The 25,502-nt window shown below is 45.2% G+C and overlaps 1 protein-coding gene across 6 annotated transcripts in view; it reads left to right on the top strand.

The window, feature by feature from the left end:
- Nucleotides 1-8,256, top strand: part of MTCH2 (mitochondrial carrier 2) — a 28,683-nt gene extending 20,427 nt beyond the window's left edge. For 5 of the 6 annotated variants that reach the window (XM_078341048.1, XM_017978122.4, XM_017978121.4 and 2 more), the window contains 2 exons: nt 2,686-2,761; nt 6,667-8,256. In XM_078341048.1, the coding sequence (XP_078197174.1) occupies nt 2,686-2,761; nt 6,667-6,753 (163 nt within the window). In that variant the 3' untranslated portion in view covers nt 6,754-8,256. The remainder of the gene's footprint in view (nt 1-2,685; nt 2,762-6,666) is intronic. The other variant, XM_035262679.3, reaches the window with a different exon arrangement.
- Nucleotides 8,257-25,502: the final 17,246 nt, after the last annotated feature.

Below are 25,502 nucleotides of genomic sequence, written 5' to 3'. Positions count from 1 at the left end.
GATCCTCCCATCTCAGCTTCCCAAGTAGTTGGGAGTACATGTGCCTGCCACCATGCCTAGCTAATTATTTTATTTTGTGGAGAAATGGGGTCTTACTTTGTTGCCCAGGCTGGTCTCGAATTTCTAGGCTCAAGTGATTCTCCTGCCTCAGCATCTTAAAGTGCTGCGATTGCAGGGGTGAGCCACCACGCCCAGCCAACATGTGGTTATTTTAAATCTTTGTCTTCTTTAGGATGAAAGTGACAAAAGAGGTATCAGGAATTTAATAACACCCATACCTGTTTTTTCTAGGGGCTTTATGGAGAAAGTGAGTTTTAAAGAACCAGAATTAGGATATTTAGTGAGTGGAAAGTTTCATGACCTTTTCTCTGTATTGGTTAGAAGGGATGTCGGTATAGTGGTAGACTCCACTGATTTCCAAGTTCTAGATGCCAAGTGACTCTACTGAGTTGGGCAAAATTTTGTCTTTTTGTTTTTGTTTTTGAGATGGAGTCTCACTCGGTTGCCCAAGCTATAGTGTAGTGGTACCATCTCGGCTCAATGCAACCTCTACCTCCCAGGTTCAAATGATTCTCCTGCCTCAGCCTCCTGAGTAGCTGGGATTACAGGCACTCACCACCATGCCTGGCTAATTTTTTTGTATTTTTAGTAGAGATGGGGTTTCACCATGTTGACTAGGCTGGTCTCGAACTCCTGCCCACCTTGGGCTCCCAAAGTGCTGGGATGATAGGCATGAGCCACCAGGCCCAGCCAAAATTTTGCCTTTTTGTTTTTCATTTCTTTGAGACAAGAGTCTCGCTCTGTCGCCCAGGCTGGAGTGCAGTGATGTGATCTCGGCTCACTGCAGCCTCTACCTCCCAAGTTCAAGTGATTCTCCTGCCTCATCCTCCAGAGTAGCTGAGACTACAGGCGCCCACCACCATGCCTGGCTAATTTTTGTATTTTTAGTAGAGACAGGGTTTCGCCATGTTGGCTAGGCTGGTCTTGAACTCCTGACCTCAGGTGATCCACCCACCTTGGCCTCCCAGAGTGCTGGGATTACAGGCATGAGCAACTGCACCCAGCCTTGCCTTATTTTTTTAGACGGAGTTTCACTGTTGTTACCCAGTACAATGGCACGATCTCGGCTCACCGCAACCTCTGCTTTCTGGGTTCAAGCAATTCTCCTGCCTCAGCCTCCTGAGTAGCTGGGACTACAGGCACACACCACCATGCCCGGCTAATTTTTTTTTTTTTTTTTTTTTTTTTTTTTTTTCAGTAGAGACGGGGTTTCACCTTGTTGACCAGGATGGTCTCGATCTCTTGAGCTCGTGATCCACCCGCCTTGGCCTCCCAAAGTGCTGGGATTACAGGCGTGAGCCACTGCACCCCGCCTGCCTTTTTATTTAATGCAAAATTCTATTCCCATATGGTACCTTACATATTACATTTTCTGGTTTTGTTTCCTTTTACTCGGCAAGCTGTGATGTTTTCTGATATGGAGAGCAACTGCCATGTTTTAGCCCAGTGTATACTTGAAGGATGAATTAATGTATTATTATTATTTACAGTTTTTTCAAGATGAAGTGATTACATCTCAGTAGGAACACATATATTCACTGTTTACATCTATTGTCATATTTAGTTTCTTTGTAAATACCAGTTAGTTTTTAAAGTCCCTTTCCTTGCTCTCCTTTTTTGGAGACGTCTCACTCTGTTGCCAAGCTGGAGTGCGGTGGCTCAATCTCAGCTCACTGCAACCTCCGCCTCCCGGGTTCAAGCAATTCTCATGCCTCAGCCTCCTGAGTAGCTGGGAATACAGGCATGCGCCTCCACACCCAGCTAAGTTTTGTATTTTTAGTAGAGATGGGGTTTCACCATGTTGGCCAGGATGGTCTCTATCTCCTGACCTCGTGATTTGCCTGCCTCGGCCTCCCAAAGTGCTGGTATTACAGTTGTGAGCCACTGGACCCGGCCTTTTTTGGGGAGGAGGACAGGTTCTTACTGTCACCTAAGCTGGAGTGCAATGGCGCGATCTCGGCTCACCACAACCTCCGCCTCCTGGGTTCAGGCAATTCTCCTGCCTCAGCCTCCTGAGTAGCTGGGATTACAGGCACGCACCACCATGTCCAGCTAATTTTTTGTATTTTTAGTGGAGACGGGGTTTCACCATGTTGACCAGGATGGTCTCCATCTCTTGACCTCGTGATCCACCCGCCTCAGCCTCCCAAAGTGCTGGGATTACAGGCTTGAGCCACTGCGCCTGACCTGAATTTTTAGTAGAGATGGGGTTTTACCATGTTGGCCAGGCTGGTCTTGAACTCCTGACTTCAGGTGATCTGCCCACCTCAGCCCCACAAAGTGCTCGGATTACAGGCATGAGCCACCATGCCCAGCTACCTTTCCCTGCTCTTTAGTCTAAATGCTGTGTTTTGGAGTTTCATTTGTCCACAAATGAAAAGTCTGAATGTTTTAGAAATTAAGGTTGAAGTTTATGTTTGTTGATTTGAAACATAAATATAGGGGAGGAATTCTTCTTTGGATTCTTGATCTCTCCTCTGCTCCAATATTGATTTGTTTCATTGAACAAAATGATCTCTCAGGGAATCTTCTATGCCGAAGAGTATTTTGACAAGGTTAATCAAAGTCATGAGAGAATGTTTGAGTACTAGTAACATGAAAAGCTCACGTTTTTTTCTATTTTAGTCTTGCTGGTGGATGCCCTCCTTACTCCCCAATATATACATCATGGATAGATTGTTGGTGCATGCTACAAAAAGAGGTATTTCTTTTTCTCTGTCTCATTTTTTTAAATTTTCGTTTGTTTTCTTAAATAATGTCTCTGGAATCCCAAGTTAACTCTTGTAGGTCACTCTAGCTGCCAGCGAATGTATACTTTACTATGCTCTATGTTTCACTTTGGCATAACAGTAAAATGTGATGTTTAGAAATCAAGAGCAGGAGTAATGAAGAAGAAAGAATCCCTAGATGAGATCTAGAAGCCAATTGAGTGCTCACATTCAACTTAGAAATATGATCCAGGTAGATAATTGTATATTGATCCAGGTAGTAAAATCATGGCCTTGATTTTAAATTTTTTTTTTTCCCAGACTCACCTTTTATAACCAATTGTTTGTCACAGTGGTATTGACAGAGCTGGTCTCATCCTTATAGAGTTTTTAGTGGATGATTTTGCCTATGTACAAATTTAGGGTTTGTTACTACTGTGAGGTGTATGATCTGCAACAACAAGTTCTTTATTACCTAGGCAAAGCTTTACTGGAAAATAAAACAGTGGGCTCAGTGCTAAAATAATGTGCTGGGTGAGTGGCTCCTGCTTGTAATTTTAGCACTTGAAATGGCCAAATAGGCAAATTGCTTGAGCCCAGGAGTTTGGGACCAGTCTGGGCAACATGGTGAAACTTCGTCTTTTTTGTAGCGATGGAACCTCATCGCTACAGAAAATACAAAAATTTAGCCAGGCAAAGCACCTATAGTCCCAAGTACCCAGGAGGCTGAGGTGGGAGGATCACCTGAGCCCGGGAGGTTAAGGCTGCAGTGAGTCAAGACTGCACCACTGAACTTAAGCCTGGGTGACAGTGAGACTCTGTATCCTCCCCCCGCCAAAAAGAAAGGAAAATAAAATAATGGCCAGGTATAGTGGCTCACACCAATAATTCCAGTTACTCAGGAAGCTGAGCTCAGAGAATCATATGAGTCCAGGAGGTTGAAGCCAGCCTGGGCTACCCAGCCAGATGTGTCTCAAAAAACAGTAGGCCAGGCACAGTGGCTCATGCCTGTAATCCCCGCACTTTGGGAGGCCAAGGCAGGAAGATCACTTGAAGTGAAGAGTTGAAGACCAGCCTGAGCAACACAGTGAAACCCTACTAAAATACAAAAGAAATTAGCCGGGCATGGCAGCATGCACCTGTAGTCCCAGCTACTTGGGAGACTGAGGCAGGAAAATTGCTTGAATTTGGGAGGCGGAGGTTGCAATGCGAGATCGTGCCATTGCATTCCAGTCTGGGTGACAGAGTGAGAGACCATCTCAAGAAAAAAAAAAAAAAGACTCCATCTCAAAAAAACAACAGCAACAAATGGATTGGCTGTGGGCTAAATTTAGCACAGGATCACTTAAAATGGCTATCAGTTTAAAGCTGTTTTTAAAGGGGGATCCACTTTTTAAAAGACTGCAGAAGAAAGTTTATAAAGAAGCTCTTTGTTGCATTATTTTATAGCACTAGTGATATATTTAAAAAGGCCTTTGAAATCTGAATGAAAAGGCCTAAGTGTTGTTTGTAGTTGCTCTTGCTCAGTGTGCCCACAAAGCCCCTCTGTGAATCCAAGCTAGAATACTTGAATGATTTCAGTATGGACCTACCATGAACATTGTACGTTTCATTCTGAGTTTTACCCCCTATTTTATCCTCTGTTGGACAGTCTCCCTGTGTGGTCCCTGTTTAAGTGGAAAAAAAAGGCTATTTTTTTCCTTCCTTTTCTTACTAACCCCGTTACAAGAAGAAAGCAGATAGAGAATGGATTAGGATGTCAGACACTTTCCCTAGGAACAGTTGTTCCTGTAGGTGCTTACAACAACAGCAAATCTTGATTTGACATTTACTGTATATCAGATACAGTGCTAAGAGCTTTTCTTACATCAGCACATATAATCCTCGGAACAGCTGTGTGAGGATAGGTGTCATTCTTAATCACCCATTTTACATATGAAGAAACTGGGGCTTAGAGCAGTTTAGTGCAAATTACATAACCCAAGGTCACATGGTGTATATTTGGGAAGACTGGGATTTATACTCCAGAGTGTACTCAGTTGCACACACAACATTATTCCTTTATTTTTATTTACTTTTTTATTTTATGGAGACAGTCTCCGTCACCCAGGCTGGTGTGTAGTGGTGCCATCACGACTCACTACAACCTCAAACTCCTGGGCTAAAGCAGTCCTCCTATCTCAGCCTCCCAAGTAGGTAGGACTACAGGCATGCTGCCACCACCCCCAGTTCATTTTTCTTTTTTTTGAAAGTGTTTTGCTTTGTCACAGGCTGGAGCACAGTGGCATGATCTTGGCTGACTACAATGTCTGCCTCCCAGCTGAAGTCTCTGGCTCCAGTGATCTTCCCACCTGAGCCTCCCAGGTAGCTGGGACTACAGGCACACAATACCAAGCTCAGCTAATTTTGGGGGTTTTTTGGTTTTTGTTTTTTGTTTTTGAGACGGAGTCTTGCTCTGTCGCCCAGAGTGGAGTGCAATGGTGCGATCTTGGCTCACTGCAACCTCTGCATCCCGGGTTCAAGTGATTTTCCTGCCTCAGCCTCCTGAGTAGCTGGGATTACGAGCACCCGCCACCACACCTGGCTAATTTTGTATTTTTAGTAGAGACAGGGTTTCACCTTGTTAGTCAGGCTAGTCTCGAACTCCTGACTTCAGATGGTCCGCCTGCCTCAGCCTCCCAAAGTGCTGGGATTACAGGCATGAGCCACCATGCCTGGCCAATTTTTTGTATTTTTTTGTAGCAACAAGGTTTCACCATGTTGTGCAGGCTGGTCTCAAATTCCTGAGCTCAACTGATCCTCCTCCCTTGGTATCTGAAAGTGCTGGGATTACAGGTATAAGCCATAGCACCTGGCCTTTAGTTTTTAAATTTCTTGTAGAAATGGGGTCTTGCTATGATGTCCAGGTTGTTATTACTTTGATTATAAGATTTTATAAGTAATCCTTTGAAACATGATCCCATTTCATTAATAAATAAATAGGCCAGGCTGTGTGCGGTGGCTCACGCCTGTAATCTGAGAACTTTGGGAGGCTGAGGCAGCTAGATCACCTGAGGTCAGGCGTTCGAGACCAGTCTGACCAACATGGAGAAACCCTGTCTCTACTAAAAATACAAAAACTAGCCAGGTGTGGTGGTGCATGCCTATAATCCCCGCTACTCAGGAGGCTGAGGCAGGAGAATCTCTTGAACTTGGAGGTAGAGGTCGCGGTGAGCTGAGATCAGGCCATTGCCCTCCAGCCTGGGCAAAAAGAGCAAAACTTTGTCTCAAGAAAAATAAATAAATAAAAATAAATAAATAGGCCAGCTGTGGTGAATCACACCTATAATCCCAGCACTTTGGGAGGCCAAGGTGGGCGGATCACTTGAGGTCAGGAGTTTGAGACCAGCCTGGCCAATATGGTGAAACCCGCTTCTACTAAAAATACAAAACTTAGCTGGGCATGGTGGTACATGCCTGTAGTCCCAGCTACTTGGGAGGCTGAGGCAGAAGAATCGCTTGAACCCGGGAGGCAGAGGTTGCAGTGAGCCGAGATTGCACACACACTCCAGCCTGGGCAACAGAGATACCATCTCAAAAAAGAAAAAGAAGTAAATGAAAGCTAGCACTTACTGAATGTTAGGCACTGTTCTAAGTGACTCATTTGATAACCCAATGACAGTGACAAAGCCAGAATCCAATCTGGGCATTCTGTCTGCCCAGCGAAAGAACCTATTAATGAGAAGAAACTGTAGTTAGTTCCATAGTAGCTCAGCCTTTCAGAGAATACAAATCCTTGTTCTGTAGTGATAGTCCCAGTTTTGTCCTGGTCATTTAAGTCATGCCTTCCAGTGCTGATTTGGATTGGCTGATCTCATCTTCTCGCTAGATATTACTTGTGTTTTGTTTTGTTTTCCAGGGGAATATGAGCCGAGGAAATAGCTTGTTTTTCCGGAAGGTCCCCTTTGGGAAGACTTACTGTTGTGACCTGAAAATGTTAATTTGAAGACGTGGGGCAGGGACAGTGACATTTCTATAGTCCCAGATGCACAGAATTATGGGAGAGAATGCTGATTTCTATACAGCGTGGCGCGCTTTTTTAATAATCATTTAATCTTGGGAAAATGGAGGTGTTTGGTGTCTGCCTTTTTTGTTCTTTTTTCCAGCACAACATAACTTATCCCTGATACTCCCCTTTTAGTTATTCTGAAATGGGATATTTTTGCTCCAGATTCTTATTTTACTTAACCAGAAGGGGGAAAAAAGCTGTATTTTCCTGAAGGTATGGACACTTTGTCATGTGATTTTTGAGTCTCAGTTTAAGGCTCTGTAAAATGAAGAGTAGAATTCCAAGAAGAATAAGAAATAATTCTTTAAAACTTAACAAAATCACTAAGTTAAACTATATAGGAGGTTATGAATGACCTTTTCTTGGGTAGACTCTAGAAAGTCAGTAGCATGCGCCAGAATCTGCCTCCTAGTGTGCTTCTAAGCACACTTCATTGACCTTGTCTCTCATACTTCAAGAAAAGGACATATGTTGCTGTGTTGCCCTAGAAAGTCTGTGTGAGGATCTGCCCCTCAGTAATAAAATGTCACCGACAGGGAGCCTCTGACCTACGCTAGCTGAAGAGGCTGCCTGAAAAAAAAAATAAGATAAAGGTCAGCAACAACAAGGAAAAGGACAATTGCAGAAAATAAGCAAGATTTGGAAAGGAAGTATAATGGCACTTTTTTCCCCAAAGGCAATTCTTGTTTTCACATAAAATACGAAAAGCAGATACTGCAGGAGTAGCCCCCTTCTCTGAGAGCCAAGAATTTGCCAGTCCTTAGATTATACCATACGGTTCTTATATGATCTTATGTATGTAATCTTATGTTCTTCAGTTTTTGTTTTGTTTCCTTTTTGTTATTATAGCCGAAGGTGAGTAGTTTTGCATTTCTGATGACAACCACATTGGAAAGTATATTTGTAACTCCATGTCTGGGAATGCCAACCCAAGTCCACATGAGTCTTAGGACACTGACTGCCTCACATGCCATACCCTCAGTTAAGCATGTTAACATTTATGGGAGAAAAAAATCACTTTAGGAGGAAATAAAATTCAATTCAAGCATAAAGCTTCTATTTACTCAGGCCTTTTAAAAAGCAGGTTAAAATGCTCTAAAACGAGAAAGCCTGTGATTTCACTTACTTATATAACTCACCGGGACATTGCCAAATGGGTAAGCACTTAATTTGGTGCTTCTGAGACTTCTCTGTCGAAACAGCAGCACCGATAATATTAGACAGAATGAGAGTGCAGGGGTCTTTTCCCTCTCCTGGGGTTTAGGAAGCTCATGAGGAGCTCAGCTTTAAATATCTTCGATGTGTCTTCCTTTGTTTCAAAAGTAATGTCAATTTTATATACTATTCAATATTACTATCTGCATTTGTTTTAATATAAAAATGTTTGCTGCCTATTTTTTTCCTCCCAAAAAATCTTTAAGTAAATATGATCTGGGAAAATGTGCTATGTTTATCCTGTGGCTTCTGTGCACTTTCATGCTTGCCTGTTCCTAGTTGAGAAGCATGTCTGACTCTGATAACCAGTCTACCACCAGAGGACGCCAAGGCCTCAGTTTTGCCTGTGCAAGTTGGGAGGCTGAGCAATTTCTCCAAAGGCCTGGGATTACTCAAAACACTAGTCCAGCTGTTCCAGTCTTGATGCATCCAAGCTGTAGGTCTATTCAGAGTCCTATACCTATGATCTTCCATAATGTCTTACTATAAGCTATTAACATAAAAGTCTAAAGATTTTCAGGGGTTAGGAAATGCAGGTAGGCACTATTAAGAAACACATGCGGGCCAGGCGCGGTGGCTCAAGCCTATAATCCCAGCACTTTGGGAGGCCGAGGCAGGTGGATCACGAGGTCAAGAGATCGAGACCATCCTGGTCAACATGGTGAAACCCCGTCTCTACTAAAAATACAAAAAATTAGCTGGGCATGGTGGCACGTGCCTGTAATCCCAGCTATTCAGGAGGCTGAGGCAGGAGAATTGCCTGAACCCAGGAGGCGGAGGTTGCGGTGAGCCGAGATCGCGCCATTGCACTCCAGCCTGGGTAACAAGAGCGAAACTCCGTCTCAAAAATAAAAAATAAAAGAAACACATGCAAGAGCCAGGCAAGGCGGCTCACACCTGTAATCCCAGCTACTCGGGAAGCTGAGGCAGGAGAATCGCTTGACCGGGGAGGCACAGGTTGCGTTGAACTGAGATTGTGCTAATGTACTATACTGTTCCAGCTGGGGAACAAGCAAAACTCCATCTCAAAAAAAAGAAACACAAGAAATAATGAACTCAGTAAATCATACGAATTTAGGCCTGGAGTGGTGGCCCACACCTGTAATCCTAACACTTTGGGAGGCTAACGCAGGCAGATCACTTGAGGCCAGGAGTTCAAGACCAGCCTGACCAACATGGTGAAACCCCATCTCTACTAAAATATAAAAATATTAGCCGGTCATAGGCACACACCTGTAGTTCCAGCTATTCAGGAGGCTGAGGCAGGAGAATTGCTTGAACCTGGGAGGTGGAGATTGCAGTGAGCCAAGATTGTGGCACTGGGTGATTGATAGAGTGAGACTCTGTCTCTAACAAAAAACGAAAAACTAAGGGGTTCTCTGGTAAGCCACTTGTGAAACTGGTTTTCCTTGGTGGAACCAAGGTTGCAGTGAGCCGAGATCACGCCACTGCACGCCAGCCTAGGTGACAGAACGAGACCCCGTCTCAAAGAATAAAAATAAAAAATTAGCCTGTAATCTCAGCTACTCAAGGAGGCCGAGGCAGAAGAATCACTTGAACCCAGGAGGTGGAGGTTGTGGTAAGGCAAGGTTGCACCATTGCACTCCAGTCTGGGCAACAAGAGCAAAACTCCATCTGGAGAAAAAAAAATGTGGGTTTCCTGGAACTTTGGGGGATCATTATAAAAATGCTAGGGTAAAAAAGCAACCTTAGAATGAAATAAACATTGAACATAAGCCCTATATTCCATCATGTCTCTGTTACCTCAGCAAAGCTTGGCTTTACTGTAATTTCCTTTTCTAGAAATCTCCTTCCCCTCTTCCCAGTGACATGTTTCTGTACTGTAAGATTCAGTTCTAGTGGCATCTCTGTGAAGTCACTCAGACCTCCCAACTGGATGAGAGGGCTGTGCCTTCAAACTCTCCCTCTCTCAGAGCATATAATTATAGTACAAATGAACTGACAAAACAAAAACTATATTTAACACCAAGTTCATGTTTTATTCTATTCTATTTTATTTATTTATTTATTTGAGACAGAATTTCGCTCTTGTTACCCAGGCTGGAGTACAATGGTGCGATCTCGGCTCACTGCAACCTCCGCCTCCTGGGTTCAGGCAATTCTCCTGCCTCAGCCTCTGAGTAGCTGGGATTACAGGCACACACCACCATGCCCAGCTGATTTTTGTGTATTTAGTAGAGACGGGGTTTCACCATGTTGACCAGGATGGTCTCGATCTCTTGACCTCGTGATCCACCTGCCTCAGTCTCCCAAAGTGCTGGGATTACAAGCGTGAGCCACCATGCCCAGCCAAAGTTCATGTTTTATACAGCAGGAGCAGTACTTCTCTCTGATTTGAAAATCTGGAGAAAAATATATATATATTTAGTCCTTTAAAACAGGCCAACTAAAACATCAGCCTCCCTGGACAATATAGTGAGACCTCTCCACAAAAATTTAAAAACTGGTGTGTGCCTATAGTCCCAGCTACCCAGGAGGCTGAGGTGGGACAATTGCTTGAGCCTGGGAGGTTGAGGCTGTAACCTATGGTCATGCACCACTGCACTCCAGCCTAGGTGACAGTGTGAGAGCCTGTCTCCAAAAAACAAAAAAAGCCTCACTGGGCTTTATAGAAAAATTCGTGGGGTAGTTGCTGGTCTAAGTGCAGCAGTTTTTGCTACTAGTTGGTCACAACCAGTTACAGGTATTTTTTTCTTCTCCCCTTCCACTGCTTCACTTGACTAGGCTTTAAAATATATATTAAAAGAAAAGGCTGGCTGTGGTGGCTCGTGCCTATAATCCCAGTAACCCCTCAGAGGCCGAGGCAGGCAGATGACATGAGGCTAGGAGTTGGAGACCAGCCTGGCCAACATAGTGAAACCCCATCTCTACTAAAATTACAAAAATTAGCTGGGTGTGGAGGCCCAGGCCTGTAATCCCAGTACTTGGGAGACTGCAGCAGAATTGCTTAAACCCAGGAGGTAGAGGTTGCAGGGAGCTGAGATAGCACCACTGCACTCCAACCTGAACAACAGAGCAAGACTGTGTCTCAAAAGAAAAAAAAAAAAAAGAGGCTGAGGTAGGATAATTACCTGAACCTGGGAGGCGGAGGTTGCAGTGAGCCGAAATGGTGCCGTTGCACTCCAGCCTGGGCAATAAGCAAAACTCCGTCTCAAAAACAAAGAAAATTCTTCTGATAAAATAAGAAAAACAAACAAACAAACAAAAACTAGCTGGGAGAGTAAATGTAGTAGTAAATGAAAGTGGTCAGTTTAAGGTACCTGGGGCACGTAAGGGAGCAAGACAGGAGAACAGACTGGTTAGCAGGGACTGCCAAGCCTGTTGGAGAAGTTCTAATTTTCATAATTTTTTGGTGGGATCGGCATCCTTGTTTTAAAAATAAAGTGAGACTGATTAAACAACTTACTCAGAATGATATAGCCAGGAATTTTCAGGGCTGAATTTAAACCAGGATGTATCAAATTGTAACGTTTTAGGGTTTTTTTCCTTAATAATTCTTCCAGGACATGAAGCCAACTGAGGCATTTTTGTTTCATGGAAGCTATAAAATGCTAAGAAAAGGGTAGCCAGTAAACCATGTGTCTGTTGTTGTTTGTATTTTTAGTAGAGACAGGTTTCTCCTTGGTCAGGCTGGTCTCGAACTCCCAACCTCAAGTGTGATCTGCCCACCCCAGCCTCTGAAAGTGCTGGGATTACAGGCGTGAACCACCGTGCCTGGCCTGTTGTTTTTCAGACAGGTTCTCTGTCGCCTCGGCTGGAGTGCAGTGGCGGGATCTCAGCTCACTGCAACCTCCACCTCCTGGGTTCTCGTGCCTCAGCCTCCTGAGTAACTGGGATTACAGGCATGTGCCACCACATACGACTCATTTTTTTGTATTTTTAGTAGAGGCAGGGTTTCACCATGTTGGCCAGACTGGTCTTGAACACCTGACCTCAAATGATTCTTCTGCCTTGGCCTCCCAAAGTTCTGTGATTATAGGCATGAGCCACCGCACCCAGCCAAACCAAATGTTACGTAAGCCTTCCATCTGAGGAAACAGGGCCTGCATTTGTAGTCAAAGCAGTGAACCAAAGAACAAGCTTCCCAACAGAGTAGAATGGTCTTAAATAAGGAAAAACAAATCTTGCCTCTGCAGAATTATAAATAGCTGATACAACTGAAAATAGAAATGATCACCATTACTTTTCTAGACTATTATGATGGTTTATGTAGATGGAAAGCTAAGTTACTGTATGGCAAGGATTTCTTCCTAGAGAAGAAATCTTCCTACAGTTACCACTAGTTCAGTTTACTAGAACTCCTAGTACATTTGGCTAGTAGCATTTCTTGAAACTGATCTACATGTCAGCACCTCTAATGCATGCTTCTAAAACATCCTTGCATATTGGTTGGGTGCATTCAGGCTGCCTCCCAAAGTGCCATGGTAGTTTCTATTTTGGTGTTTCTGTTTTTTTAAATACAAAAGATATTTGCCTTACCTCCTTTTCAGAGCTCTGTTTAGGCATACCTAAAGAAGTCACAAGTGCTGGGTGTGGTGGTTTATGCCTGTAATCCCAGCATTTTGTGGGTTTTTTTGGTTTTGTTTAGTGGATTGGCTGTGCCTGGCTAATCCCAGAACTTTGGGAAGCTAAGATGGGAGGATCACTTGAGTTCTGGAGTTTGAGACCAGCCTAGACAACATAGTGAGAGCCTGTCTCTACTACAAATCAAAAAAATTAGCCAGGTGTGGTGGCACACATCTGTAGTCCCAGCTACTTGGAAGTCTGCGGCCAGAGAATCACCTGAGCCCAGGAGTTTGAGTCTGCAGTGGGCTATCATTGTGCCACTGCATTCCAGCCGGGGTGACAAAGCAAGACCTTGCCTCAAGGGAAAAACAAAGTCACATGTGACATCTCATTTTATATTTTTCCCTCTTCTGTTCATCTCTTATCTTATTTTTCTCTTTAAACTTGAAAGGAGGCCGGGCGCGGTGGCTCAAGCCTGTAATCCCAGCACTTTGGGAGGCCAAGGCGGGTGGATCACGAGGTCAAGAGATCAAGATCATCCTGGTCAACATGGTGAAACCCCATCTTCTCTGCTAAAAATACAAAAAAATTAGCTGGGCGTGGTGGCGCATGCCTGTAATCCCAGCTACTCAGGAGGCTGAGGCAGGAGAATTGCCTGAACCCAGGAGGCGGAGGTTGCGGTGAGCTGAGATCACGCCATTGCACTCCAGCCTGGGTAACAAGAGCGAAACTCTGTCTCAAAAAAAAAAAAAAAAACAACCTTGAAAGGAGTCAGAATCTTGCACTCTGATTTTTGCCCTGGAGGGAAAATTGCAAGTTAGAGATTCTTTTACCACTAACCAAAAAATAGCTGCTGATTTTTTCTGAGATGCAGTCTCACTCTGGTTGCCCAGGCTGAACTGGAGTGCACTGGCGCAATCTCAGCTCATTGCAGCCTCCACTTCCCCAGCTCAGATGATTCTCCCACCTCAGCCTCCCAAGCAGCTGGGATTACAAGTGTGTGCCACCATGTCTGGCTATTTTTTTTTTTTTTTTTTTGTATTTTTAGTAGAGACAGGTTTTTGCTATGTTGTTGCCCAGGATGGTTTTGAACTCCTGAACTCAAGTCATCTGCTCACCTCAGCGTCCCAACGTGTTGGGATTACTGGTGTGAGCCACTATGCCTGGCCAAAAAAATAACTTAAGGAGAATATTCTTGGCTAAAAACAAGGATTGATTTTCTAAAGTGAGTGCAAGTTTTCCTTATATCCAACCTTTCATATGACAGCTTCCTCATACATTTGCAGTCTAGAGAGAGGTCTTAGAGAGGCCCCTTCCAGTGCATGAGTTAAGTGTTCTGGTCACCATTATCCCATGGCCATGAAATGGAATTGGGAAGAGCCCATCTTGTCTTTCTCCTAAGTAGATTCCTCTGTACTCTGGGCACCAAATTTCTTGTCTGGGACTAATTAGGCAGATTTTGCATGAAAGCTGTAATTGTTCTGGAACCAACTTACTGAAACTGAAGAACTATTTTTTTTTTTTTTTTGAGACAGAGTTTCGCTGGTTACCCAGGCTGGAGTGCAATGGCGCGATCTCGGCTCACCACAACCTCCGCCTCCTGGGTTCAGGCAATTCTCCTGCCTCAGCCTCCTGATTAGCTGGGATTACAGGCATGTGCCACCGTGCCCAGCTAATTTTTTGTATTTTTAGTAGAGACAGGGTTTCACCATGTTGACCAGGATGGTCTCCATCTCTTGACCTCGTGATCCACCCGCCTCAGCCTCCCAAAGTGCTGGGATTACAGGTGTTAGCCACCGCTCCCGGCCCATAATTTTTTTTTTTTTAAGAGTTTCACTCTTTCACCCTGGCTGGAGTGCAGTGGCATGATCTTGGCTTACTGCAACCTTTGCCTTCTTGTTCTTTTTTTTTTTTTTTTTTTTTTTTATCTTTTCTTTCCAGTAATGGCTATAAGCAATGATTTCTTGTTTTAAGCAATTCTCCTGCTTCAGCCTCCCGAGTAGCTGGGATTACAGGCACCTGACACCATGCCCGGCTGATTTTTGTATTTTTAGAAGAGAAAGAGTTTTACCATATTGGCCAGGCTGGTCTCAAACTCCTGACCTTGTGGTCTGCCTGCCTTGGCCTCCCAAAGTGCTGGGATTACAGGCGTGAGCCACCGTGCCCGGCCGAAGAACTATTTTAAGTAGATTCCGATCAGTACCATATCACAGTATGGTTAGAGTTTGGTACTTGAGAGACTGGAAAAAGGGGAAGAGAAACCAGTGTGACCTGCAGGTGCTATTCAGGACTCAGAAGCTTCCTGAGAGGCAGCAAATAAGGAAACAAATCTTGTCCTCTCTCCAAGCCTCCAAGATGACACATGGGTGAGAGAAAATTTTGTAACACCAGCCTCTGCCTCGCTAAGGCAGCCAAAAGAATGGACTATTCCCTGGCAGTGCCATATTTCCATGGAAAATCTATTAGGTATTGCTTTTATTTCCACATAGAGTAGCATGAAGAGCCAAAGGTTAGATAAGGACAAGCCAGCATTGCACCTACTCTGGCTGGCCAGCTAGTCGGGGCCCTGTCCTCCTGGCATCAGAAAGGTAAGAATGTCTTTCTGGCTGGAAACAGGAAAGGAGGGTGAAGATAGAAACAACAGAACCATGCCTCACTTCAGACTGCTCACCTCTTGCTGGAATTCAGTATCTCATGCCTTTCCTCCCCCAAGGGGCCCACATTTAGAGTTTATAAATGCAACTCCAAGTTGTATAATAGTGAGTAGCTTGGGCAAAGTTCTGTGCTGGGGCAGGAGAGGATGCAAAGGCCTGTAATAAATCTCCCTGTCCTTGGTGCTTACTGTCCACTGAGAGGGAGGCAGAAAGACAAGAACATAAGACACTAGGAGTGTTGGAAGACTGTGAAACCATACGTACAACAGTGAGTCCTGGTGCCCTGAATGAAGGTACTCGTTGAAGCTCTTTTAACACTCTCTGTACCAAACGGCACGCCATGAAAAGCCAGAACCAAGTGCCTTGGGATCCACAAGAGGGAAAGCTTACATCCATTTGGAGAAATAAGAGATTTCATGAAGAAGTGGCACTGACTGTGGCTTTGGCAGCATAGTGGGGATCCTGGGCAGCAGGATAACAGGATGGCAACAATTTCTAGCTCTGTCACCAGCTCTGAGACCTTGGGCAAGTTGGCCATTTTAAGCCTCAGGCTCCTCATGTCTAGAATGCAAAGTAACACTCATTAGAGTTTGTTTGTTTGCTTGTTTGTTGTTTTTGAGATGGAGTTTGACTCTTTCACCCAGGCTGAAGTGAAGTGGCATGATCTTAGCTCACTGCAACCTCCACGTCCTGGGTTCAAGTGATTCTCATGCCTCAGCCTCCTGAGTAGCTGAGATTATAGGTGCCTGCCACCATGCCCGGCTAACTTTTGTATTTTTGGAAGAGAGGGAGTTTTGCCATGTTGGCCAGGCTGGTCTTAAACTCCTGACCTCAGGTGATCCACCCACCTCGGCCTCCCAAAGTGCTAGGATTTGCAGGTGTGAGCCACCACACCCAGCCTAGAGTATTAAATTTAGTACAGTGTCTGGCATACAATAAATACTTGGTATGTGATAGTTATTAGAATTTTAAAAATTAGAAGGGAGGGGCTGCATTGCAAGTATAGACAATAATATGGGCAAAGCTATGGCGTTAGTAAAGGCTGAAGCATGTGAGGGCAAGTGGAATTGCATGTCTCTCTGTCCTAACCCTTCTTCAAAGCTGTATTTCTACCATATAATGAGCACCTAGAGCAGCAACTGCCACATGGTAGAGACTCCACAGATGTTTGCTGAATAAATGGTCGGCTGCCTCCTAGCTGTATGCACTGGACGTCCTTCAGGATCCTCAAACTGAGTTACATCTCAAACCCTCTTCCCAAGCCTTTGGTGGTACTTGCAGTCTAAATTCTATTATAAACACAGCATTATGCCCCTATTCCCCAAGCTAGAAACTCTGGAGATGAGTTTGAGTCCTCTCTACCCTTCCTTCTGCTTCTAGAAAGTCACTGCTGGATTCTCAGAAACGCCTCTGAATTTGTCATCTCCCTTCTTTCCTGTCACCTTTAGGCATCATCTCTGCTCAGTTGTTGCAGCAGCCTCTATCTCATCTTCCTGCTGCCAGCTCAAGGCAATAGGCAGGAGATAATGCTGGAGTTCTGCCAACTTTGACCAGGGTACATACAGAGGATGGCCACAACTCTACCTACATAGACTTCTGGCAGAGGATAAAATACTGTTTTTGTTTTTGTTTTAAGAGACGGGGTTTCACCATGTTAGCCAGGATGGTCTCGATCTCCTGACCTCGTGATCCACCCGCCTTAGCCTCCCAAAGTGCTGGGACTACCGGTATGAGCCACCGTATGCGGCCTTGACCCAGGTTTTTCTTTAAAAAAAAATTTTTTTTGAGACAGAGTCTTGCTCTGTTGCCCAAGCCAGAGTACAGTGGCACAATACCAACTGACTGCAGCCTCTGCCTCCTGAGTTCAAGCAATTCTCCTGCCTCAGCCTCCCTAGTAGCTAGACCACAGGCATGCCCCATCATGCCTGGGTAATTTTTGTATTTTTAGTAGAGATGGGGTTTCATCCTGTTGGCCAGCCTGGTCTTGAACTGCTGACCTCAGGTGATCCACCTGCCTCAGCCTCCCAAAGTGCTGGGATTATAAGCATGAGCCACCATGCATGGACTTCTTAAGATATCTTGACCTAGTGTCTAATCCTTACACCCCCAAGCCCACGCCATGCAGCTCCAGCTCCCCAGCAGCCTCCTCTGCTCTGCACATTTGCACCACACTGGCAGCTGCTCTGTGTCTGTTGTCTTCCACTGAAGGCTTGTGCAGGAGGAGCTGAGCTGAGAGACAGGGCTATTTATAAATAGAAAGTGGGTGTAAAGTTCTGCAGTCACAAATGTTTTAAATAAGACTAATTCCATCTTCCCAATCAAACTTTGAAATTTCTGTCCACCTCCTCATCTCCCATCTTTTCTCAAAGGCTGCAAGTTCTTGCCCTCTCCTTGGTCAAAACCACCATAAGCCTGGATACCACGGTGGCTAAGAGATGTGACATGGAATGAAGTGTGGGAATTACATGGGTTCAGCATAGAGTCAAAGCTACTGAGGTAACAGAAATGTTCCTACCACCTAATAATATTTAGTGATGGCTCACCATGTGCCCTACCCATGTAACCATTTGCCCCAACGCATAAAACAGCCATATAAGCTAAATACTGTCCCCATTGTCGTGGTGGAAAAGTGAGACTCAAAAGGGTTCACTGATCTGCCCAAGACTAGTGGTAAATAGCAAAGCCCAGATTCTGACACGGGTCTGCAAGTCTGGAATTCCTAATATGGCATGCACATGCATTGAGTCCCAGTATTTTTCTGCATAATGATCAGAGCACAGATTTTAACAAACAGTTAAGTATGAATCTTTTTTTTTTTTTTTTGGTGCCATGACTCAGATTAATATGAATCTTAATGAGAGGAGGCAACTCGAGGCTTTATTATAATAATGAAAGCGTCAACATTGTATGCTCAACAGTTACATGCCCAGAAGCCCAACTCAAACTGGCTACATTCAGAAAAGGAATTCATTGGCTCAAGTAACAAAAATGGCCAGTGGTGCCGGGCAGGCGCGGTAGCTCAAGCCTGTAATCCCAGCACTTTGGGAGGTGGAGGCGGGTGGATCACAAGGTCAAGAGATCGAAACCACCCTGGTCAACATGGTGAAACCCCGTCTCTACTAAAAATACAAAAAAATTAGCTGGGCATGGTGGCACGTGCCTGTAATCCCAGCTACTCAGGAGGCTGAGGCAGGAGAATTGCCTCAACCCAGGAGGTGGAGGTTGCGGTGAACCGAGATCGCGCCATTGTACTCCAGCCTGGGTAACGAGCGAAACTCCATCTCAAAAAAAGAAAAAAAAAATGGCCAGTGGTGAATCTGGTGGTTCAAACAAGGGCATCAGGACTCAGTCTTCCCACCCCTCGGCTGGTTTCCCTCTCACACAGGCTCTCCACATGGCAACAAGATGCCAACTGGCAGCTCCACTCACATGGCTTCTTAGAGCTTATAATTCCAGAGAAAAAGCAAAATCTCTTTGGAGAGCTCCAGCAAAAATCCCCAGGAGGACTCTGGCTTGAAACACACAGCCATCTGTAAAGCATTTGGTGTGTCTGGGAGATGCTAGCCAGGCCTGAGTCACAGGCCCATCTCAAGGGGTGGAGGTCCAGGGTCATCCCCAGAAGAACCACATACATTCAGCTGGACTGCTCTGTTTTCTTCCCCTCCCACCCCCACACTTCTCCGAACTGGACTGTTTCTAGTGCATGGCTCATCAAAGGAAGGTTCACTGGGCAAAGACATATGTTACACCCTATCCAAAAGAAACAGCCTGAATAGAAAGGAAAAGAAAACAACAGTTCACTCAGAACATGTGACACGTGAAACTCCATGAAGCTAAGCTGAGCACAGAAGCTGGTGTGTTTGAAACCTTTCATCTGCAGGTATATAAATATATGACTCAATCACCCTGTGAGCCTGATAATAGCCACACTTTTCAAGTGAGAGAAATGGAAGCTCAGAGATAGAGATTTAAGTGACTTGCTAATAAGTAGCAAAGCTAGAATGCAAACCTGGATGTACTGGAGTCCATATCCTGCAAGCTTTACACCACAGCACACTGCCAATTTGGAGGGAACCAGATTCAAGGGTGAAACTGATAGATAGGCGCCTGGAAGGACACATCTGACTGCCTGACATGCTCTGAGAGCAGAGCTGGAGACCACCCTGTCCTGGCTCCAGCAGGAGACACTCTCACTTGGCTACTCAGCTGAGTGGCTGATAAACTCTTCACATTCATCAATGACAGTTTCCTCTCAGCTGGAAGAAAACGCTGCCAGGGAGCAACTCCCCCACCCTTCCTTCTGATGGGGAAAGACTCCCTGGTGCTGTTGATGAGCTGGAAAACAGGAGAAAGTTGGATTTGGAAGGAAGGGCATGTGGCATGGGATGAATGGATGGATAACTAATCCTAGAAACATGATTTTAAAAGTTAGAAAAAAGTTAGGATTTGAAGTTTAGAGACAAGAAGGCAATAATGGCAGAAGAGGGATAGGAAGCTCTGAGAGAAATCAGACTGTCCCATTTGCAGAAAATCCCTGTGCAGAGAAAAGGATGGGAGAGCTGAAGAAACCAGTGTGGCTCAGTAGAGAGCTCTCTGATAAGCTCAACAATTTTTTTTTGAAATGTTCTTGCTCTGTTGCCCAGGCTGGAGTGCAGTGGCGTGATTTCGGCTCACTGTAACTTCCACCTCCCACGTTCAGGTGATTCTCCTGCCTTAGCCTTCCAAGTAACTGGGACTACAGGTGTCCATCACCATGCCTGGCTTTTTTGTATTTTTAGTAGAGATGGGGTTTCACCATATTGGCCAGGCTGCTCTCAAACTCCTGACCTTGTGATACACCTGCCCAGCCTCCCAAAGTGTTGGGATTACAGGTGTGAGCCACTGTGCCCAGCCTAAGCTCAACATTTAAAAGGTGTGGTGTATGAGATGGGAGGAAAGGTGAAGTCTGTGATAAATTGAGACTTAGAAAAGGTGCAGATAAAAAAAGATATTACTGGTTATATTCAAGCAGGAGGAACAAGAAGACAGGGTTCCACTTGGGGATGAAGACGTCAGGTTGGAAGTTTTCAGAGAAAGCACAATACTCAACCCTGATTTTCTTCTTTCTCCCCTGAGGAAAAGCACTTTCAAACTGGGAAGAGTTCAGCAAAACATGGGTTAGAGGACATTCAACCCCAAATAATGGCTAGGTGCTAGAGAAAACCTAAGCACCTAGCCATTCAAAATGAGCTGCATTCTGCCCGAAACATGGAAAGAAAAAAAAAAAACAGATGAAAATGAGCTGCAAATTCCACGTGATGACAGGCGTTTGCAGATAGAATCCAGGGACCTTTGCCAATGGGGCTGTGAACGCTGCGGCAAAAAGGACAGGGGCCACAGTCCCGGACAGCTGCAAATATCCTGACAAAAAGGAAGAAAAGGGAGATCCTAGAAATTCTAGGTGGGCACATTTGAGGTGAATTCCTCAAAATCTATTCTAGAATATAACATTAAACCATGGATTTGAGAACACCTAGAAAAATAAGTGGTATCTTCACAAAGAACAAGATACGGTGAAAATAATAAAAATATCAACAATAATTTATTTACTCGGAAGGCCACTAGGAAAATTCCTTGGACCATACATAGTGTTCCTTGTTTCCTCTTAGATATTGATTGCCTCACAGTTGAAGAGGCAAGAAGGAAAATAATGATCTCAGAGACTGCCCAGTCGGGTGGATTTATGTAACTGCTGTGCTACTTCACGCCAGTTGGTCATCTGATTGCTGCAGAGCTTGCTGAGGAGGTGTCTCTAGTTCTGTGCTCCTAGACCCTGGTCAGCCTAGTAATGATCAGTGCCCACCACACTCACCAAATTTGCAGAAAGCCATTGTTAGGAGGAAAAGCTAATATTTGGGTATCAGAATCAAGTTTCTAAAATAACTTGAAACAGTGGGCTGAAACCAGCAGGATGAAATTTAAGAGAGTAAGTGGAAAAACCTGCATTTAGATTTTTTAAAAATCAGCTGCATAAGCATAGAATACGGAAGTTTGGTTTGCCAGTGGTGCCTGAGAAAAAGGTCGACAGCTTGCAGCTGGTCTCAGGTTGAATAAAAACTGGTAGGAATAGAGCAGCTGCTTAAAAAGATAGTGGCTCTCCCATCTCTTATTGTTTTTTGTTTTGTTTTGTTTTGTTTTGTTGTTGTTGTTTTTGAGACGGAGTTTTGTTCTTGCTGCCCAGGCTGGAGTGCAGTGGTGCAGTCTAGGCTCACCGCAACCTCTGCCTCCCAAGTTTAAGCGATTATCCTGCCTCAACCTCCCTAGTAGCTGGGATTACAGGTGTGCGCCACCATGCCCAGCAAATTTTTTGTGTTTTTAGTAGAGACAAGGTTTCTCTATGTTGGTCAGGCTGGTCTAGAACTCCCAACCTCAAGTGAGCCGCCCACCTCGGCCTCCCAAAGTGCTGGGATTACAGGCATGAGTCACTGCACGCAGCCTGCCACTTGTTATTTTAGGTGCAAAGGGGTGAAACAGTGAAAAATATGTCTCCCAAGGTCATTCCCCTTCTCTGAGGCAACGGCTGTTAATGGTTTCTAATAGATCCCCTCAGAGCTATTTACTAAGCAAATGCATGCTTTTTCTTTTTTCACATAAATGGTGGTACATTGTGTACCTTGTTTTTTGTTTTTTTGAGATGGAGTCTTGCTTTGTTACCCAGGCTGGAGTGCAGTGGTGTGATCAGGCTCACTGCAACCTCTTCCTCTCATGTTCAAGCGATTCTCCTGCCTCAGCCTCCTGAGAAGATGGGATTACAGGTTTGTGCCACCACGCCCAGCTAATTTTTGTATTTTTAGTAGAGACAGTTTCACCATGTTGGCCAGGCTGGTCTTGAACTCCTGGCCTCATGTAATCCTCCCACCCTAGGCCTCCCAAAGTGTTGCAATTACAGATATGAGCCACCACGCCCAGCCCACAATACTTACAAAATAAGTTAGGTCTGACAGGATTGGCATTGGTATCCACAGGCTTCCAGAATAAAGTCTGGATGGCATAGCCTGGCACTTAAAATCCTTCATGATTGGATTCAATCACATTTTTCTGGACCTATCTCCCATCAGTATTTCCATATGCCCTACTGCAGCCACACCAATATTATTTTTCAAACACACCAAACAGTAGTAACAGCCAACACATACTGAGTGCTCACAGTATACCAGGCTCTGTACTAAATGTTTTTAATCCTTGCAGCAATGAGGCATACTTTTATCCCCATTTCACAGGTAGGGAAACTGAGGTCATACAAATAACGAAGAAGCTGGATTCAAACTGAAGCAGTCTGATGCCAGCCACTGCTCTTCACCATGATTCTGAATTGCCTTTCTAAGAGCATTACCTCCTGCTCCCTGTTCCTTTCTCCCAGAATGTTCTTTGTTCTGTTGTTACCTGTTACAGTCCAGTGCAGCAGTCATTGCTTCGTGTAGGTACCACCTCTCTAAGCCTGCATCCCTCCACTTAGAACTGATTTCTCTTCCTCAAGTTCCACCTGACCTGCAAGGAATGGAGTCAGGAGTGCCATCATGGCTCACTGAGTCCTCCACCTACTGGGCTCAAGTGATCTTCCCGAACTTTACGGTTTGTATTTATGCCTATTCTTTTAAAAACTGAGGGGGAAGGCCCGGTGTGGTGGCTAACACCTGTAATCCCAGTACTTTGGGAGGCTGAGGCGAGCGGATCACCTGAGGTCAGGAGTTTGAGACCAGCCTGACCAACATAGTGAAACCCGGTCTCTACTAAAAATACAAAAAATTAGCTGGGCGTGGTGGTGGGCGCCTGTAATCCCAGCTACTCGGGAGGCTGAGGCAGGAAAATCACTTGAACCCGGGAGGTGGAGGTTGTAGTGAGCCAAGATCACGTCAGTGCACTCCAGCCTACGTGACAAAGTAAGACTCATCTCTAAACAAACTCAAATAAACAAAAAACCCCAACAGCAATCATCTTTATTCCTTGTGGGTCTGGTGGAGCATTGGGTTCACCCAGGCAGTTCTCAGGGCTTCTCACACAGTTGCAGTCAGACAGAGGCCAGGCCTAATGTCCTCTTAAAGGTTCCCTCACATCCATATTGCTGGCAGTGATGCTGGCACCTCAGCTAGGCCAGGGCCAGGGCCAGCTTCACGGCCCCACAACTTGTATGGCTGAGCAAGGCGCCACCCTTGGAAGAGCCCTATGCTTGGTTTAAAGTTCTAAATTCTTAATTTTTTTTATAGATGGGGTTTCACCATGTTGGTCAGGCTGGTCTTGGAACTCCCAACCTCAGGTGATCTGCCCACCTTGGCCTCCAAAGTGCTTGGATTATAGGCATGAGCCACCGCGCCCTGCCAAATTCTTAAGTTTTTAACAGTAAGCTCCACTTTTTTTTTTTTTGAGATGGTCTCACCTTGTCACCCAGCTGGAGAGCAGTGGTGAGATCTCAGCTTGCTGTGCTGCAACCTCTGCCTCCCAAGTTCAAGTGATCCTCATGCCTCAGCCTCCTGAGTAGCTAGGACCACAGGTGCCTGCCATCACACCTGGCTTTTTTTTTTTCCAGAGATGGAGTCTTGCTCTGTCGCCAGGCTGGAGTACAGTGGTGTGATCTTGGCTCACTGCAACCTCCACCTCCCAGGTTCAAGTGATTCTCCTGCCACAGCCTCCCAAGTAGCTGGGACCATAGGCGCACGCCACCACACCCAGCTAATTTTTGTATTTTTAGTAGAGACGGGGTTTCACCATGTTGGCCAGGATGGTCTCTATCTCTTGACCTCATGATCTGCCCACCTTGGCCTCCCAAAGTGCTGAGATTTCAGGCATGAGCCACCACACCCAGCCTAATTTTTTTTTTTTTTTTTTTTTTGAGACAGAGTCTCACCCTGTCACCAAGGCTGGAGTGCAGTGGTTTGATCTCAGCTCACTGCATCCTTCACCTCCCGGATTCAAGTGATTCTCCTGCCTCAGCCTCCCAAGTAGCTGGGATTACAGACATATGCTACCATGCTCGGCTAATTTTTGTATTTTTAGTAGAGACAGGGTTTCACCATGTTGGCCAGGCTGGTCTCGAACTCCTGACCTTGTGATCTGCCTGCCTTGGCCTCCCAAAATGCTGGAATTAGAGGCATGAGCCACCATGCTGTAATTCCCCCCAAAACATTTTTGTATTTTTTTTGTAGAGATGGAGTTTTGCCATGTTGGCCAGGCTGGTCTCAAATTCCTGGCCTTAAGTGATCTGCCTGCCTTGGCCTCCCAAAGTGCTGGAATTAAAGACATGAGCCACCTCGCCCAGCTCCTCCACAGTTTCATTTTGCACTGGACTCTGCAAATGATGTAGCTGGTCCTGACTGGAACTGTTGGCCATGATATCTACATGTGGCCTTTCCATGTGACCTAGGCTTCGTCACAGCCTGATGGCTGGGCTCCAAAGGTGAGGGTTTCAAGAGAGAGATCCAGGCAGCAGTGGCATCACCTTTCAATGACCTAACATAACTCCTCCTTTTCATGGGGACTGGCAAGGTAACATTGTAAGAAGAGCAAGTGGGATGGGAGATGACACTGTCACATTTGAAAATGCAATTTGCCACATCAGGTCATGATGAGCAGATCACCTCCCAGGGGCCCAGGGCATTCAATTCTGCCTTCTAGGAAGGCCAGTGTTGGGATCTTAGAGCCCTGCTGGGAAAAAAACCAGGGGAGAGTTGGGAACTTGGTCTTCACAACCACTCCCAGCTTCCGCTCTCCAGGGTCATTTACCAAAGTGCTCAGAGGAATTGGAGCCAAGGACAATGGGGCCAGGAACATGACCAGGAGCCCGAAAGTCTGCTCCCCTGGAGGGCTGAAATCCCTGAGGAAGGCAAGGATTCAGCCCAGAGTTTCTCCTGCTGGCATCTCTGCTTGGCTAACATTCTCCTCTTTCATTTCTCTCTGGGGCATGTTGTTTTCTCATTAACTTCCCCTAACTCCCAGCAAGGTCCCTAGACTCTGAGCTTTGCTAATTCCCTGTAATCCACTGGCAAAGCAGGAAGCTAATTAAATTGTGAGCTGTGTGCCCACTGTCTCTGTCTCTGAATCTCTCTTCTCAGTCCCTCTCCCATCTGTCTTTTCCTTGCTCACTCCCCTTGCATAGTTTACATTCATCTGGACACTTTCAGTATTTTCTCACCCATCAGCCTGCCTCTCTCTTCTTCTGTCCTCTGCCTTTCAATCTGCAGCATAATCTTAAAATACAGCTTTGAGCAATATGACTTCTCCTCTACCGTTAAGGTAAAAGCTCCTTAGCTCAGCAGT

This window comes from Callithrix jacchus, chromosome 10 (assembly GCF_049354715.1).
Source record: "Callithrix jacchus isolate 240 chromosome 10, calJac240_pri, whole genome shotgun sequence".
NCBI classification, from domain to species: Eukaryota; Metazoa; Chordata; class Mammalia; order Primates; family Cebidae; genus Callithrix; species Callithrix jacchus.
The sequence above is the reverse complement of the archived record's forward strand: the minus strand, read 5'-3'. Positions and strand labels throughout refer to the sequence as shown.